General features: G+C 42.8%; 1 protein-coding gene across 1 annotated transcript; it reads left to right on the top strand.

The window, feature by feature from the left end:
* The first annotated feature begins 164 nt into the window (after positions 1 to 164).
* On the top strand, positions 165 to 5,126 carry RPS21 (ribosomal protein S21). The gene is made up of 6 exons (XM_050918876.1): positions 165 to 255; positions 1,079 to 1,175; positions 2,493 to 2,556; positions 3,649 to 3,720; positions 4,814 to 4,869; positions 5,061 to 5,126. Exons 2-6 carry the CDS (start codon positions 1,126 to 1,128, stop codon positions 5,068 to 5,070), a joined length of 252 nt encoding a protein of 83 aa, XP_050774833.1. The 5' UTR covers positions 165 to 255; positions 1,079 to 1,125; the 3' UTR covers positions 5,071 to 5,126.
* The last annotated feature ends 12,610 nt before the right edge of the window (positions 5,127 to 17,736 follow it).

Raw genomic sequence — 17,736 nt, 5'->3', positions numbered from 1 at the left:
ATGCGGGGGGGGGGGGTTCCTGTCACCCTTACGGCTCCGAGGCCACACCCCCTCCCCCACGGCAGCGAGGGGGGAGCTGCCGCCAGGTAACTCCGCCCCCGCTTCCGGGCCCGGCGGCTTCTCGCGCTCCCCGCCGCCATCTCTCGCTAGTGACGTCAAGGACGCTGCTCCGGAAGCGCTCGCGTCTTTCACCGTCTTTGTTTTATCGCTTCCGGGTGGCGGGTGCCGCCCTTTCCGGTCTGGGCTGGCGGCGAGGTAGGAGGCGAGGGGTAGCCGGGCTGGCGGGGCAGGCCGCGGGGGCGCCTGAGATACCGCTAGGGGGGGCGCCGGGTTCCCTGTCCCTTTTCCGGCGGCCCCGACCCCCGCCTGCAGCCTGGCCTGGCGTCGGTTCTCCCGCCTGGCCCGGGCCGGCCGCCAGCGGAGGAAGCCCCGGTTCTTCTCCCATGTGCCGAGGGGAGCTTGTCTTCCCGTCGCGATCCCAGCCACGAGGGGCGGGGGAGGCTTTTCCTGCCGCCCGGCCCCCGAGTAGCGGCTAGGTGCGTGGGGCCGGGGTTGGGCCCGTTAGGTCCAGATTTGAGTTCGGGATTTAATGGCTCCAGTCCCGGTGCATGAGGGTGACCGGGCCGCGCCGATCACCTAGCCCAGGACGAAGCACGCGAGGATTGAGGGCGAAGTATTGGTCATGGGGCCTTGGTTGTGAGATTAGGCAAATATGCCTGCTTGTCTCTAGGAAACGCTGCAAAACCTTCCCTTTTGAAAGGTCTTTCCGCCATAAGACTCTCACAACGCCCACATGCCCTTATACTCCGAAATCAACCCCCACAAAAACTAGCAAAAGCCTCAAAAATAAAGACTTGACCACAAGCAGAGTTGTATGTGTTGCAAAAGGAGAAATGCCAGAGACTCCATTAAGCTCATAAGGGACTTTTATTGCTATTGATTTTATGCAAAAGGCACAGAGATACTACAGAATAAAATTTAAGATGGATAGAGTGAGGTGGGCTTGGGCTTGGCTGTTACAACATGTAGCTGAGTGCTTGGTTAGTAGGGTATGACCCTGTGATTTATGTCCCCTTAGGTATCTCCTCTTGCACATCGCTGTGTGGTTACATATAGAAAAATAAGATGCAGAACGATGCTGGGGAATTTGTGGACCTGTATGTGCCTCGTAAATGGTGAGTTTCTTTCCTTGGTGTGCTTGATGCTATTGTATAGGGGCATGGGTCTTTCCAGGCTGACTCAGATGGTCAGTCTTGTGCAGCCTCCTGCATCCAACAGTGTCAGTATCCCCATAATAAACCTCACTGGTATGTGATGGTGTGTGAAAGGTAGTTCCTGTGTGAGGATAAGTTTATGCCCTGAAGCATGAAACTTGGTAACCAAAGCACCAGTTCACTATATTCTATGAAGGGATTAATTTAGTTGAATTATTACTTCCTCTTAGATTCCAAGGTCAGAAAGGACCGTTGCAATTATCTAATCTGACCTGGATAACACAGGCCATAAAACTTCTCCAAAATAATTCCTTTATTGAACTAGATCTTTTAGAAAAACACCCACTCTTGACTTAAAACTTGTCACTGATGGAGATTTCACCGTGACAATTGATAAAGTGTTCCAGTGGTTAGTTACCTTCACTGTTGAGAGAAAAAAACACAACTTTCATAAAAGCTCATAGACGTTAGCAAGTGGCCAGATTGGTGTTGGGAGTCATTTTGTTCTGACCTTCAAGGGGGAACAAAAATTTATAAAATGAACTGGTCATTTGTGAGTATGTGTTTATTTCCTGCAGGAGCAGTTTCATGAGCTCCTTTTGAGTTCTTAGGAGTTTTTACCATGAACTCATGATTACTCACTGCATCTGAATTCACAATGTTTAGTCTAAAAGTCACAGTCCTAGGATTAAGATAGGCAAAGAATTAAATAGACATACTGGGAGTTTTTTAATAAGAAATTCAGATAAACCTGGTAAACCGCTTAAATAAACTATATGAAGCGTAGGCAAAAGTAATTTTGTGTGAGGGTGCTATTGGAAGGGCTAGTTGATTCTACTCAATCACCACCACTGCTCTGTTACTAAATAAGTAGCATTCGTCTCAGACATAGTAGGCAGCTACATTCCAGTTTCTTATAGTTGTTTTCCAGAGCAGGTAGGAATGCATATTTTCAGTGTGAGTTATCTTCATTTACATGCAGTGAACATACATTCTAAAAATAATACATTCTGAAAATAATGAAATAGGCCAGCATTAAGATTATTTACTGCCATAGCTAAGTGTAATGATGCCAAATAAGAGCCAGGTTTAAATCCAGTGTCAGACCTATTTTTAACTGTATGGTCATTGAGCTGTCTGATGCCTTGACTATCACCATCAAACTGCTAGCCCAGCTGTATCCACACTGTGAATAGGCCTTTAATAGGCTTTGTTCAGTTAATATAATACCCTCCTTGTATCCTTTTTATTTTAACTTCATATTACCTCTTTTCTCAGCTCTGCTAGCAACCGAATAATCGGTGCTAAGGACCATGCGTCCATTCAAATGAATATTTCTGAGGTAAGTATAACTCATGACAGATGTAGATCTAATTAGAGAGTTGTAACTACTTGTGAAGTTTAGAACCTTCAGTTTCACTAGCGTTTATGAAGTGCTCAATATGTCAGTGTGAATGTTTTATTACATCTATTATTGTAATGTATTACATTACAAATAAGTCTAATACCATCTCAACAGCATTGGATGTAATTTATCTTGGCAGCTTGCTTTGGCAAATCTGCCTTCGTTGTGCTTTGTACAGGATTTGTAATTTTTTTAATATTCGTGGAGGGAATGTGGCTTAGTAGTTAAAGTATGGGACTGATAATTGGAAGTCTTGCAATTTTGTCTCTGCAATTTGCTTACTGTGTGGATTTTGGCAAATTACTTCATCTTTTTTTACATCACCACCATAATATGAACATTTTTAAGTGATTTTATTTCCCTTTAAATGTTAAGAAAAATTCTCTTACTTTCCCATATTTCATTATTCAAGGATTGGGGATCAGCAGAAATGAAAAACACATCCTTGTGCTATTTTAAGGGTCGCTGCAGGGTTTAATCTCTTACAGCTCAACATTCTCTTTCTGGGAAACTTCTCTACAGCTTGAAAAAGTGAGATCATTTGTGTCATTTTTCTTGTGCATTTATCTGCCTGCGGAACAACACTGCTTCTTCCAAATTTCGATACAGTCCTAAATCCAGACAAGCGCGCTTGTCATTAAGGCAGCCGAATCCACAAACTTACTTTTAAATTGGACATGTACTTGTGTCCCAAAAGAGACTTTGGCTTTATCTTCTAACTAGGCCTTCATTAATACACCAGTTTGTTACTGGTTATTGTATTCCTGCTATGTTGTCTGATCCTGAATCCATCAGACACCATGGTCTTTTTATGTATGTGGAGAACCTGACCAGTGATTTTTAATGTGAACATTTGGTTCAGGTTTTGTGATTCATGATATTCTGACCATAGGACCCATTTCTCTGCAAACACTTTACCTTTTTACACCTTGTCTGCAAACTAGATATTTTTTAGAGGGTAAAGCATTACAAGAATTGTGTGTCTACCAACATGTCTACTTAATCAAAATGATCTAATTATAATTGTAGGTTGACAAAGTCACAGGCAGAGTCAATGGCCAGTTCAAAACTTATGCCATTTGTGGAGCAATTCGTAGGATGGTAAGAATGTTTTCTTTAAAATTAGAACTGTCTTAGTTTGGTTGGACTGTTTATCCCCATGTGATGCATGTTTGGCCTTTGTGAAAAGTTTGTGATCTCAGTCCAACTCCCAGTGGACTAGTGTGTCTATCACAAAAACCATACCTCTCATCTGGCACACTGTTTGGAAGACCCAGTAAAGGGAACAAAGACAGTGGATCCCATCCAACTTCTCTTTAAATGGAAAAACTCTCCTGACTTTAGTGGGAGTTTGTACAGGGCCAGTCCATCATAGAAACACTGCTGTTTTTATCCACAAGTTGTTTTTCCTCCAGGACATATCTGAGGCACACTGTCAGAGGAATGTAAGGATGTTAGTATTGTTGCTTCCTGTGCTACTCTACATCCTTACTGGATAGAGGATTTCTGTTTCTAAAGTTCTCAATCCAGTACCTTTCATGAGACCTTATTCAGTTTTAAATGTAAAACAAAAAGCTAGCTTGTATTCATTCTGTTTAGATTTAAGAGGTGAATTTCACGAACAAATTCCATTACCAAATCAACTTCTCCACTTATTTATTCTGTTTTTTTTTCTGGTTAAAACATGTATACTTGAATTGTCCAAAAATCTGTAGTAATGAAATCAGTAAAAGAAATAGCTGAAGTTTTGGGGTTTTTTTGGTGGCAACCAGTATATACCGAGTGACCAATTTCTGGAGCAGTGTTAGGTCTGTGGTGTTAGTAAGCAACACAACAATCCAGCTTTTAAGATTTCTTTAAACCAACCCAGTGTGATGCTTTTTCTGCACTTTCATCAGGGTGCTGTGTCTTCGTAATAACAAGATATATCATTGAACATCAAGTGACATAATGTATGAAGTTAAAACCACTTTCTGGTACTGCAGGATGGCCAAGAATTTGATGAATACTTTTGGAAAAGCTAATTTGCACAAACAGCATTCCATCCACAGATTTATATACATCTCTAAGCTTTTGATGCTTCCAGATATGTCTTTAAGTAGCTGAGCACCTCACATCTCTCATTTTACATTTAAAAATGAGAAACCAGGGATTAGAGACCGTGTTTCAGAACTCCATTTTTTTTCTATTTAAGGGTGAATCTGATGATTCTATTCTGCGTCTGGCAAAACATGATGGGATTGTTTCCAAGTAAGTATGTTTATCTCATCTTTGCAAAGGTTATCAATGTGATTTCCTTTCCAGGTTCCAAAGTTTTAGGTCTTGATGAAAACGTGTATTCTGGATTTACAGGCTGTTTATGAAGCTTCACGAAAATATTTATTAAAGCTGCTGAAACAGATTACGACTTTGTAACAGTTTTGTTTGGTTTTCTTTTCCAGGAATTTCTAACTGAAGATGCTGTCTGATATGGAACATTTTGTTGTAAAATAAACAGCTTAAACATATTTGATGTGCAGTGTTTTCTTTTAGTTCAGAACCATAAATGCCAGTGGGTTTTAAAGTTCCCTAAAATATCTTCAGATGTTTGTGCAGGAAAGTTATAGAACTGACTAATTCTGAGGACCTAGAGATGAAATCTTTTGGTAACCCAATATATAGAACTATGCCTCGTTTGAAAACCTGGGTCTGCATTTTTGTTAACTTAAAACTTTCTCATCCAAATTTAGTATATGTTGCAAATTTAGCTCATTGTATTATCCTTGCTTTAATTATACACCTCTACCTTGATATAACACCACCCGATATAACATGAATTTGGATATAACACGGTAAAGCAGTGCTCCAGGAAGGGGGTGGGGGGCACTCCAGTGAATCAGAGCACATTCAATATAACATGAATCCGATGAAGTGGGTATTCACCCACGAAAGCTCATGCTCCAACACATTAGTCTATAAGGTGCCACAGGACTTTTTGTTGCTTTTACAGATCCAGACTAACATGGCTACCCCTGTGATACAACATAACACAGTTTCACCTATAACACGGTAAGATTTTTTGGCTCCCAGGGACAGCGTTATATCGAGGTAGAGGTGTATACATCATAGGAGTCTGAAAACACTTAAAAATTATTTGATTCTACTTGTTTCATTGAAATGTGTTTGAGGAGGGCCTGGTCTACACTGGGGGTGGGGGTCGATGTAAGATACGCAACTTCAGCTATGGAAATAGCGTAGCTGAAGTCACCGTATCTTATTCCAACCTACTCCCGTCCTCACGGCGTGGGATCGACAGCCGCTGCTCCCGCATTGACTCAGCTTCTGCTACTTGCCCTGGTGGAGTTCTGGAGTCGACAGGAGCACGTTTGGGGATCAATATATCACGTCTAGATGAGACGTGATAGATCAATCCCTGATAGATCGATCGCTACCCACTGATTCGACGGGTAATCTGGATATACCCGTGGAAAGCTTATGTAGGATATGCCCTTGTGGGTTAATTTGACTGAGACTATTAAAGTATAGGCTCAGCTTTCTTCTCTTAATATCAGCGCTGTATGTGTTTCTGCCATCGATGTGCTCATACTCTTGGCTCTTCTATTGAAAGCTTATGTGTCGTTATAGGAAATGCTTACATTTTCTTAACATGCTTTCCTCGTATTTGCTCTTCAAGAGACAAAATATTCAGGAAAACGTCACTTTTCATATGTCCTTAGATGTTAACAAGTAGGGCATTATGCTGTCTGGGAAACTCATTTAAAATATCTAAACAATATTTTAATACATAGCTTACAGGTCCTTTAATGGCCTATTAAACTTTTTACCTGCTGACATGTTATTTTTAGCTATCTCACTAACAGAGCCCATAGGGAGTGTAGCCAGTTGGAATGAGAATACACATGCTGACACTGCCTCTGTTATCTGTCAGTTCCCTGTCTCTGGCTAATATCCACCACATTGCACTTTTGACCTGAAGCTCACAGCTGTTCTTGCCTTTAGGTTTTGAAAGAATTGTTTCCAAGTTTTATCTGTCCTACTTCAGGTGTTTTATTTCAATGGTAAATGGCTGGAGAGCATGCAGACTCAATACCCAGCTGATGAAATGGGCATTGTGAAAGGAGATTGGTTGGCTGAGATTCAGACTATACAAATATCCAGTGGATATAGAAGCAAACTTTGCAGTTTGGGTCCAAGCTAGAGGGGTGGGGTATTAGGCTACAGCAGAACCCTACTTCCAGTCTAGTTTCTAATGTTGTGCAAATCTGAAATCATAGAAGTCCAGCAAAACTGCTGGATAGCCACGGTTCTCAGGTGTCTGAAGTTGCTCCAGTCTCATGTATCTTAATGCCCTGCACTTTTTAATTATTAGATACAACTTTACTTTCTCCTACTGATTCAGAAAATCTTAATTTTTAAGATCTGGGGGTTAAGGCCTTGGTATGGTGTTTATCTGTGAAGTGCTATTATCACACAGGATGGTAAAGAAATGAAATACCAGACAAAGTAAATCCATCTAGATTCTGGCTCTACTCACTAGTTTCTGTAATGCTAGTATCAAAATAGTAGCCTATACTTTTGTCAGTATTCCTCAAAAAGCAAGTTTCATACACTGCCTTGTATAACACGAGCCCTCACAGCGAATAAACTACATCAGTTTCTCAACCCCGGGAATGGGCGGTGGGGGGTTATGAAAAGCAATCAAGGAGTTGTGAGGCACGGAAAATTCGATTAGCTTCTAATGGAAAGAAAATCTTTCTCCCCCATTACTTGCACACCCGTCCCCTTCGGGATCATATTCAGTCAGTTCCATGAAACATGCAGATAAATTAGATCATTTATCGTTGAAACCTTTTAAATGTAAGGGGTTCATGCAAAATATTGGCTTCAGATAAGGGGTCACCAACCTGACAAGTTTGAGAAAAACTGAACTATACCAAGCTAGATGGTTACTACAAAAGTAGCCACTGAAAGGAATGAAGGATGTGGCTAAATTAGGAAGGGGGAGGGATAACGGGGATTAAAAGTGGCCTACTTCCTTTCAAATACCACGTCTCAAATCTTGAGCTAGAGTGCTGGGAACAGGGTTAGAAGGTGAATTGAGCCAAGGAATCTGTGTGTGGCTTGGGTAACTCGATAGGTGTCAGCTGAATACCCAACTAAAGTGAATATCAAATGTACTGAAAAATCTGATCATTGGACTCTGGTTTACTTTGGCTATAACCCCAGAGGAAGCTATAAGCACGAAAACTGGTGTAGCGGTTGAATAGCTCTTTGCCAGCGAGGCTTGTCCCTTGCAACAAGAAAAGAAAATTAACTTGCAGAAGGGGATCAGAAAGAAATAGCTATACTAACATTTGCAGATGTCCTCATATTACTGAGTTGAAGGTTTAAAACCCCATGGACAAAATTTCTCTCAACTTTCAGTCTGGTGTTGCATAACAATAATCATATCGCTATAGATCAGTTACAACAGTGAGAAGTGCTATACAGAAGTTGTTTGCCATCCATTCTTTGATGGTTGGTATTGCTATATTTTCCCGGTGTTGTCATATTTGGCATTATAGGTTTTTTTTATCCATTGTTTGCCATCTTCTACCAATGTAGTATGTGTAATGGAGACATTAACTTCATTATTATTTCAGGTTCCATTAAGGCTCCTGTTGTCCTGAGTGTATTTCCAGAAATTAAGGTGGAACACGTCCAGATCCTACATGGGTCGTCACCTGTTTTGTGCATTTCCCAGTATAGTTAGATTTCAATGTATTTTTTATAGTGTGGGGGATTTTTAAGTGTTTCCTTTAGTCTTGCGCCCTTTGTGCTTCAGAATGTTGATTCTACACATCATGCCATTCAAAACTGTGTGCGCAGTTTTCCCAGGTTTTTCCCAGTTTTCCCAGTTTTCCCAGCTCTCGGGGAGTGTTCTGCTGTTTACATTTAGTATCTAGCTGTATATTAAGACTGCTTCTGTGTTTGTAGATTGCTGAGGATTCATGTGGGTGTGGGAAACTGAAGCCTAGGACTCTTCTCAGGCAATCTGGAGAAAGGAACTTGTCTCATTATTTTGTTTGTAAAGGATTGTCTACATTGGCAGAATATGCGTGGTATCTTGCTCCTCATCTGTATTTTTTAGAAAGCCTGAAATGGCATGTGGGGGGGGAGGTTTGTGTAGGATACTTTTACTTGCATTTCTAGTAACAGTCAGAGACTCCAATTGAAGTGGGGGACTTGTACTAAGTAAGGCAAAGCAGATTGTTTAGTTCAATATGATCTTTGAACTCACTAGAATGTGGTAGGATCCCCAGAATATGCTATTGCATGGATGTATGAACGTACACAGCACGAACCTTGAGCTCTGGAAGCACCCTTAGAATGCTTAGAAATTGCTCCAATAGTCTTTCATCTCACATATTTTTTTAAGATACTGCAGCAGACAAATTTCAGAAATCACTCTTCAGAAAGACACATACGGTCTCTGAAGCAAAGCTTTAGTCTTGGCGCATTCCAGTCTTCATTAACAACTTTCTTTTGTACTGAATAAGAGCGAGATAAATTTTAACCCACTGAGAATGGCATTAGGATAAAGGCTAGAACAGCATCAGGAAATGTTTAGTGATGATAAATGTCTAGTGTACCAAAGAGTCCAAATCTTACTGAGTTGTGTCTAGTCCGCCAAGGTAGTCAGCCACATGGATTTCTGTGGAAATCGTCCCCCTTCCCCCAAGAAAATGAACTGGGCACATAAAAGCCCAAGACAGACTTGAGGTGTCCTATATGTCATCTTTTGCAAACAGATAAAAATTAATATTTTAATCTGTAAGATCCCAGGAATGTCACTCATTATGTCACTTAGAAGCCTAAAATGTCTGTACAGCCAGTGTGAAGCAATGGAAGCAGCTACAAGCATGTTGAAAATGTCACCATATTGATTCATTGCTGGGTTTCATGGTCAGTTACTATCCAATGTTGAAGTTCTCACTCATTTTAACTTTACGAATTACACCTGTATGGTGTGCAACTACAGTAAGGCATGTATCTATGCCATGCCAAGAGTCCTAGACTATTGTGATATCATTGGTAACTCAGCCAATCGCCACCCTAACTCAACAGATAGTTTGCATGCAACAATTTCATTGGTCTTATAAGGGCAACTGCACAAATGGTGGAATGCTTGGCCCAACTGCTACCTGCGCAAATTTCCCAGCACAACCCCCCCAGACACAAACCAATGCAATCAGCATACACAATCCTGGCCCCTCACTACAGCGCACACTCCACACCTGGCTAGTGCATCTAAGTTCATAGTGCTATCCAGAGCAGTCACAATGGAGCACTCTGGGATAGCTCCTGGAGGCCAATACCCTTGAATTGCATCCACACTACCCCAAATTCGACCCGGTGATGTTGATTTCAGCGCTAATTCCCTTGTCAGGGAGAAGTACAGAAATCAATTTGAAGAGCCCTTTAAGTCGAAAATAACGGCTCGTCATGTGGACGGGGTGCAGGATTAAATCGATCTAATGCTGCTAAATTCGACCTAAACTCGTAGTGTAGACCAGGGCTGAGTCAGTGCAAAGTGATGGACACAGATACAAGCATGGCTGAGAGCCCTTTTTGTTTCGAATATCACCAACTTCAATCAGTGCTGGGCCCTCAGGAACCAGAGTCCAAAGATTCTGTGGCGGTTGGAACGTGACAGCTGACCAGAGGTGGGAATAGCGGCTAGGTGGGGTAACAATGAGGTAGCTTTGCCCTGACAGGGGAGGGGGGTTAGGGGGGCAGCTCTGTGCATAAGCTTTGGGGAACATGCAATGTTGTTTTCTGCAACAGACTACTGGAAACAAGCCCCATTGTCTGCTTCTTTATACTCATGGCTTTGTGAATTGTACGTGTGAGAGCATGGGCTCTCCGCTATCTGTATCTATTAATTGAAATACGTGCTTTCCTCGCTTAATATCAGAGATTACTAAAACTGACATATCTTGAAATTTATTCTCCACTACTTACGCTGTTTGCTGGTTTCTGTGTGTTGCATTTCCTCAGCACCCATGATGAAACCAGACAAATCATTTTCACTTTTGTTTCTAATCAGAACCAGGAAGTGAAACTTACAACACAAGCACAGCTCTGTAACTAGGACAGAGATGTTTAAATCCAAACCTCATTCGCTAACAATCTTTTCGTTTGGGGACAACGTTTGTTAGTATCAGGTTTTGTAAAATTTTATTCTGCAGAACCATAATATGGGGCCTTAAGTACTTGACAGTGTCCCTTTAGAGAGACATCTTAAGGCACTTTCTAGTATCAATATAAAGTAAAATGCCCTCTGTTGTTTTGTGACAAGAATAGTTCAGATCCCACAGAGCCATGAAAGGGAATGTACTGTACAAGATGGACAGAGTTGCCCTTACATGGTTACATTGCACCAAGTTGTGAAATTCTTTGCTGTTACTTACAAGGACTTGGCAGTGGCATCCTAAAGACATCTGCATTAACTGAGGCCAGAATGTTTCTGCCTGGGCAGAGGGTAGCTGCTCATGTTTTAACACACCTCGTTCAGGAGCTTGTTACTCTCCCAGTGTGTGACAGTGTGATTTGTGTTGAAGAACTGCTGGGAGGATGATGACCGTAAATGTCTTGTGGTCAGAGGTATAGATTCAGGAAGATACTGTGGCTTTAGTAGCTGCAGCTGAGTTAGGGTTGGGGGAGGAAGGCAGGACATAGCAGGAATCTCAGGAGGGAGGGTGTTTTTGCAACACTTCCAACAGACTCAGGAGGTTGGGATAGTTCACTGAAGCTTCTGAGCGCATGTTGAGGCCCATAGCTACAGTGGAGATGTGAGTCATTGGCTACCTAGGTAGATATTTGAACCAAATCATTGAGCTTGGCCTGGCAGTATTTTTTGTTTTTCTTTCTGCCAGCTAGGAAAGCTGCCTGTTCCATGTGTGTAATTCTCAGCAGCATTGATCCCAGCACACCAAGGGGAGAACATTCCCAGTTCATATGCATCCTTCACATCTGAGTGGCAAGTTAGGGGATTCAGTGAATCCAGTAGCGATGGAAACAGCTTGCCTTTTAGCATCCCAGGGAGAAGAGGCGACCCACTTCCATGCAGGACTAATCAGCCAAGAGTAAACAATGGCAAACCAATTACACACCATTTCCTGCTAGGAAGTAAACTATTGTTTAATAGCAGGCAGGAATTCCCTGCCTAAATCCCCAAGCGGAACTATCAGCACTGAGCTGAATAAGAGGGCTATTATCAAGATCAACGGGAGGTTTTTACACATATTGGAAAGAAATGGCAATTTTTAATCATTGTGGCATCCGATGATGGTGGCTATTAGGAAATAAAACAAATTTGAAGAAACTGAGTTATAACTGAATGTCATTTTCCAGGACACACGGTAGCACTCTAGTCTTTTTGGACATTTTCTTCTGATGTCTTATTTATTTGGCTTCAAGTTTAAAGGCACTTTTCTGCCTCTTCCACGATAATTTGGAGGCCTGAGTTAGGGACTGTGACTAGTGATTGTGTGCTCTGTGTGTTTGTAGCTGGATATCCAGGGGACAGGTATATTGTTGGGCGGAGGCTAGGGGGAGAAAGAAGGGTTTTTCACAGGCTTTGTCTACACTAGCCCCTTTTTTGCAAATCCCCCAGTAGTGGTGGCAACATCTGGGAGCTCTCACGTAGACAGGACTCCACTGATTTTTACCCTCTAACTCTGCTCGAGATGTATGTGACATGGTGGTAAAAATACCAGTTGCCACCTGTGCCTTGTCTACACCAGCACTTCTACCGCTGCTAGCACTTGTGCGAGATTCTAATAATATTACCTATCTCTCATTTCGTGCTTTTCATCAGTAGATCTTAAAGGGATTTAGAAAGGAGGTGAATATCATTATCTCCATTTGTAAAATGGGGAAACTGAGGCGCACAGGTGCAGTGACCCACCCAGCAGGTCACCCAGCAGGCTAGTAGCAGAGTCAGGACTAGAAGCCAGCTCTCCTGAATCCACTGCCTCCCCTTTTAAGATAAGTTTTAGGAGAAATGCTAGTGTAGACTAGGTCTAAGAATGCAGGGTGTAGATCTGAGACTGTCATCTGAGTAGAGAGAAAAGTGGGTTGAACTGTGCCAGATTCTGTGAAACAGAGGCTGCTCCCAGTATAAGGGCCTGATCCTACACTCGTTGAACTCAATGGGAGTCTTTCCACCAGTTGCAATGGTCATTGGATCAAGCCCTAGAAGGGGACCTCTGGTTTTGTTTTATCTCCCAAACCTTATCAGTAGGGGAAACTGTTACGCTGACGTTGTGTCTCTAGAATAGATATAATACTAGGGCTGCACTAGCAGGTACTTTCAGGATCTCTTTTGCCATATCTGTATTGGCTGTAAAGTTTGATCTTTTCTGTGAAATTTCACAATGCAGCAAACTAGGTTTCAGTATGAAAAAACAAAACGTGATCTTAGCACGACTCCCATTAGAAAATATGGCAGTTGGCATGCTCAGTGAGCAACAGTGTCTATTGCCACTCAATCGGCATTGAGCAAAACCAGTAAGAATTTGCAGGCTGTGCATCAAATCTGTTAATATTTAGCACAGCTCTTCACTTGTGGGGTTGACAGCCCTGAATCTTTCTTAAGCTGGGAGATGTGCTATTTTATGCTGCGAGAAAAGGGCTTTGTGTCTTTATCATTTAATAAAAAGCGCTTTTAAAAATAAATCCAGCTGCTCCCTTGAGAGTTGCCTCAAATCATTCTCCTCCTCCATATCTGCTTCCTTCACAGTCTTCCCCGATTCACACCTGGGGAAGGGCAAGCAAAGGTGATGCATTTAGTTCTATGAGAGGTGTTGCACATGACTCCATTCTGACTAATGGGACCCAAGAACATGACTAACTCCCTGAGCATTTGTAGCAGAAAAGGCTCATTTATGCTGAATTACTCAGCCCTGCACAGAAGCCAGATCTGACTGTACGGCCCCAGAGATCCTTTGTGTTGATGAACGCACCGTAAAAAAGCTGACTCTGCAGTTATCTTCACTATCTTCTGATGGGTCATTTCCCCCCTGACTTTGTTGTACCTACTCTCCAAAATGTTAGAAATCCACCATGATAAGAGCAGGGGAAACCTCATGCTTTGAATTGTTTCTACCCGGGTCGCCCCAAGCGCTTCAGAGAATCTGAAATTACATGTTCCCCGCCTGAAAGTGAGCAAAGGGGAACCTAACCCAGCATGTGCCTCGTGATGCCCCCAGCAAGAGGCAGCTGGGGTAACGGACTGCTGCTGATCGATCTTGGAAGCAAGGCTGTGGAGGGAGTTCTGCTGCCTTGAGGGAAGCATCTTGGGACAGGGGTGGGTTGGATGGATGAGCCAGTCCCCTGTCCATTTCATATGGGGATTAATACCCACCCCCAACATAAAAGGAAGCTGAGTTGAACTTTGGTTCACTAGCCTCTACTTGGGCCACCGTGTAGGGAATGACCTGCTATGGAGGGAGATGGACTAACATCCCCCCCAATTAGGTCATCTGCTCTGTAATTTCTGTGCAAACAATACTGGTATATCTCTATTAAGTACAAAAAAAACCTAATATTTTCGGTCTTGTCTTGGTGAAGATATGAATGCCAGTGATTGAATATATTCCCCAAAGATGCACCTAGCACAGAGTCCTGCTCAGTAATGGAGAGGATGATCCACTTTCCAGTAGCAGCTTTGCCCCTTTGGAGTTTCCAGTTCTTCTCTTCCCAAATGCGCTCAGTTTTGCATTATTCATCTTGGCCAGCGAGTGGTCCCAGAGAACTGTCAGCTGCTGGAGAGGTGTGCTCGTGTATGTCCGTGATGTCTTGACAGTCACCTGAATGTGATCTCAGCTTTGATAGGGCCCGGCTTATCCTGATTTAGGCTACGTTGCTTGGCGCCATTGTAGCAGTGTTTTGATTCCTGTCCGCAGAGACCGGTGCACTACTTTCCCAATAGTTGGTATGGGCAACAAGCCCTATCTCCAAGGGTTAATCCTCAGTTCTGAACAGTCAGTTGGGAAGTAACTTGCAATGTTCCATCACTATCATGTCTCAATACACACAGACAATGCAACTCGAAACCTTTAATTTAAAGCATTGCTGATAAACTGATCTATAGAACTCTTTTTGTACATGCTAATGTAAAATCTTCAAACGGTATCACTTAACTGAATACATTTTGTTTGTTCCATTGTCCAGCCTTCATCTAGTTTGATGGCTGACTTCTTTAAAAGGTGCTGTCGCTTCCTCCTGATTAAAGAGCTGTTCCTTGGCATGCTGGCCCTTTAAATAAATCTCCCCGCCATCCTGAAGAGTCAGGTAACTGAACTGGCCTGGCCAGCTTAGGGCCTGGAAACTTCATTGTGACTTCCCTGTGCTAAAGTTTCCCGTTCTGTAAAATCAGAGTGAGATTTGCCTCCTTTGAAAGCACTTTGAGATCTGTGGTCAGAAAGTTCTACACAGGAGCGAGCTGCTGTTGTTTAGATTGTTACATGGACAAGAAATGGATTGATAAAGACAAAATCTGGGATCAATCTAATTCTTCTGTAACTGTAATGAAGTCAGCAGAGTTGCACCAGGCATGGCCAGGGTCCTCCTGAGTCACTTATTTAGCCATTTATATTCTGCACCTTTGTATTGACTGAACCGTAAATTCATTATATGCCCATCAGGATGTTACTGGTGATTACACTATTTTTGAACTGCCAGACACATGCATAAAATAGTCTGGGTGGCTTTTTCCCTTCTTGTAGAGATGTTTTTGCTTGATGAGGCGGGATAGGCAATGAAAGAGAAACAAATGGTGTGTTTATGGTCATATCGGAATTCATTGTGCTGGAAGGAGCAACCCACTAAAATTTACAGGGCCTGTGTTTCTGTGGTCAATATACAACTCACACAGCTGGAGGAAGTGCCTCTGATATTTTGAAAATTCTAGGTGGAATGAATTGTACTAATGGGGAATATGTGCTTGCTCTATTTGCAATGCCTTTATTTCTTTGGCCTGATCTACACTTGGGGGGTGGGGGGAGAGGAGATTGATCTATGTTACACAACTTCAGCTACGTGAATAATGTAGCTGAAGTCAACGTACTTAGATCGACTTACCGTGGTGTCTTCATTGCGGTGAGTCAACTGTTGCCGCTCCCTTGTCCTCTCGTGGCGCTGGAGTACAGGAGTCGACGGGAGAACACTTGGGGGTCGATTTATCGTGTCTAGACTAGATGTGATAAATCGACCCCCGCTGGATCGATCGCTGCCTGCCGATCCGGCGGATAGCACAGACATACCCTTAGTTGATATTAAAATAGCTGGAACCCATGTTGGAAATCTGTGACTGACAACTAACCAAGCCCAGAGGAAAGGATTTGATATGATGTAACCTTAAGTATCTAGAGCACACACAGGTGGGTACCTGGAGTGATTGCCTACAGTGGTGCTACCAGTGCTAGAGTGGCATCCTCGCTAGTGATGGCAGTGGGGGAGAAGGCTAATGTCTTATTCTTTGCTTGTTCCTTCCTAGCGGTAGCCTCTGCTAGGGAGTTACCAGCCCCTCTCAATTCAGTGGAGCTTTAAACATAAATTAACAAGATAACATTAGACCCCAAAGATTCCCATCTCCACATGTTTACAAAACACTGTTCCAAAGCCACCCCATACACTATCCAGAAGCTGGGAACAGCCAGACCAATCTAAGTGAAATTCCAGCCAGGGGGGTGGTAACTGATTCTAACTGGAGATAAAAATCTTTATCGGAGACCCTCATAAATCCTACTGGATTTAAACAGTGTCACGCAGCATCCATTTCTGCATCAGATGTAGCTTCAGAGTCCTTCAGGGAACCACAGCTGCTTGTTTGGATCAATAGCTTCCATTCCATTCCCAACAACTCAGGTTTGCAAAAGACAGCATTTCCTGCATTGTTTGGCCGGGTGCTGACTCCACGCTTTGCTGCTGCCTTTGTAAAGAGTCGTGGGACATGTTGTACTGACAAACAGACGCCCTAGCTACTGCTTGGCAACACTTGGAGGAGGAAATGTTCGATTTAATGAATAAAACAAAATGAATCAGATAAGTGAGCTGGCCAGAAAAATGGTGGTGGTTCCCCCAAGAAAAATTTTGATTTTTTATTTTTACTGAAAAATCAAAGATCATAATACATCAGCTGGAAACCACTGGTGTGGTGCCTGGTGGGAGCTGTAGAGCAGGTGCCTCATGCTCCCATTCTCTATAGGGTGGGCTTATGGGTTAGACTACATCTCCCATGATGCATTATGGTCTCCCTCTCTGAGTCCCACATCCTGTGTGCACCATGGGAGATGAAGTTCAGCTGTGGAGCCCAGCCCTTAGAAGAGAATGGAGATATGAGGCAACTGAACTACAACTCCCATGAGGCAACACAAGGGCATATACAACAGGAAATATTTCTGGTTTAGCCTAAAATCTTACATTTCATGAACAAATGTTAATCAAGAATCCTATTTTCTGTCCAAAAAAAATGGTGAGGGATGGGAAAGGCTAATTAAAGGACCTAGTCCATCTTCCCCCACTCTCTTCCCTTGGCCACTGCAGAATTGTTCTGCTCCCCACACCCCATCATCTCTTGTGCATTGTCCAGTATATATTTACATGGCCAAAGTAAAGTTGCTTCCATCGTTTCTTTTGGGAGGCTAATTCTGCACACAGAGATCCCTTGTTATGAAGCTTTCCCTGATATTCAAGCAAAATCTTCTGCTTAAAGTTTTCATCCCATGACTCTGTTACCCTCGTGTTAACCCCTAACCAATTTCTCTCCCTCCATGGTGTTTCCACTGTTTGGAAAGAGGGCAAACAGTAGCCAGCTTCTCTCAGCCAGGTGAAAGGGAAATGAATCTTCATGGCTCTTGTGTTGTGGTCAGCCATCTGTTCCAGCAGCATGGTGTCTATGCCAGGACATACGAATGCCTGTGTGGGGACATTAAGCAACAGATAGCGTGTCAGGTTGCAACCTAGACAGGCAGGGAGAATCACAACGTGCAGTTGAACTGGCTTTGGATTTACTGAAGCTGAGTTTTGTCTCCTCTCTTTATCTCTAGAGAGACTGCTGTTCCCAGCCCA

The sequence above is a fragment of the Gopherus flavomarginatus genome, chromosome 11 (assembly GCF_025201925.1).
Source record: "Gopherus flavomarginatus isolate rGopFla2 chromosome 11, rGopFla2.mat.asm, whole genome shotgun sequence".
In the NCBI taxonomy this organism is placed as follows: domain Eukaryota; kingdom Metazoa; phylum Chordata; order Testudines; family Testudinidae; genus Gopherus; species Gopherus flavomarginatus.
Note: the sequence above shows the minus strand (reverse complement) of the source record. Positions and strands in the feature narration are given on the sequence as shown.

Excerpts from the sequence above, each read along its gene's own strand:
- RPS21 (XM_050918876.1), top strand. The coding sequence starts at position 1,126 with ATGCAGAACGATGCTGGGGAATTTGTGGACCTGTATGTGCCTCGTAAA. Across the intron at positions 2,557-3,648 it reads TTCAAATGAATATTTCTGAG|GTTGACAAAGTCACAGGCAG; the intron begins GTAAGTATAACT and ends TTATAATTGTAG. Across the intron at positions 3,721-4,813 it reads GTGGAGCAATTCGTAGGATG|GGTGAATCTGATGATTCTAT; the intron begins GTAAGAATGTTT and ends TTTCTATTTAAG.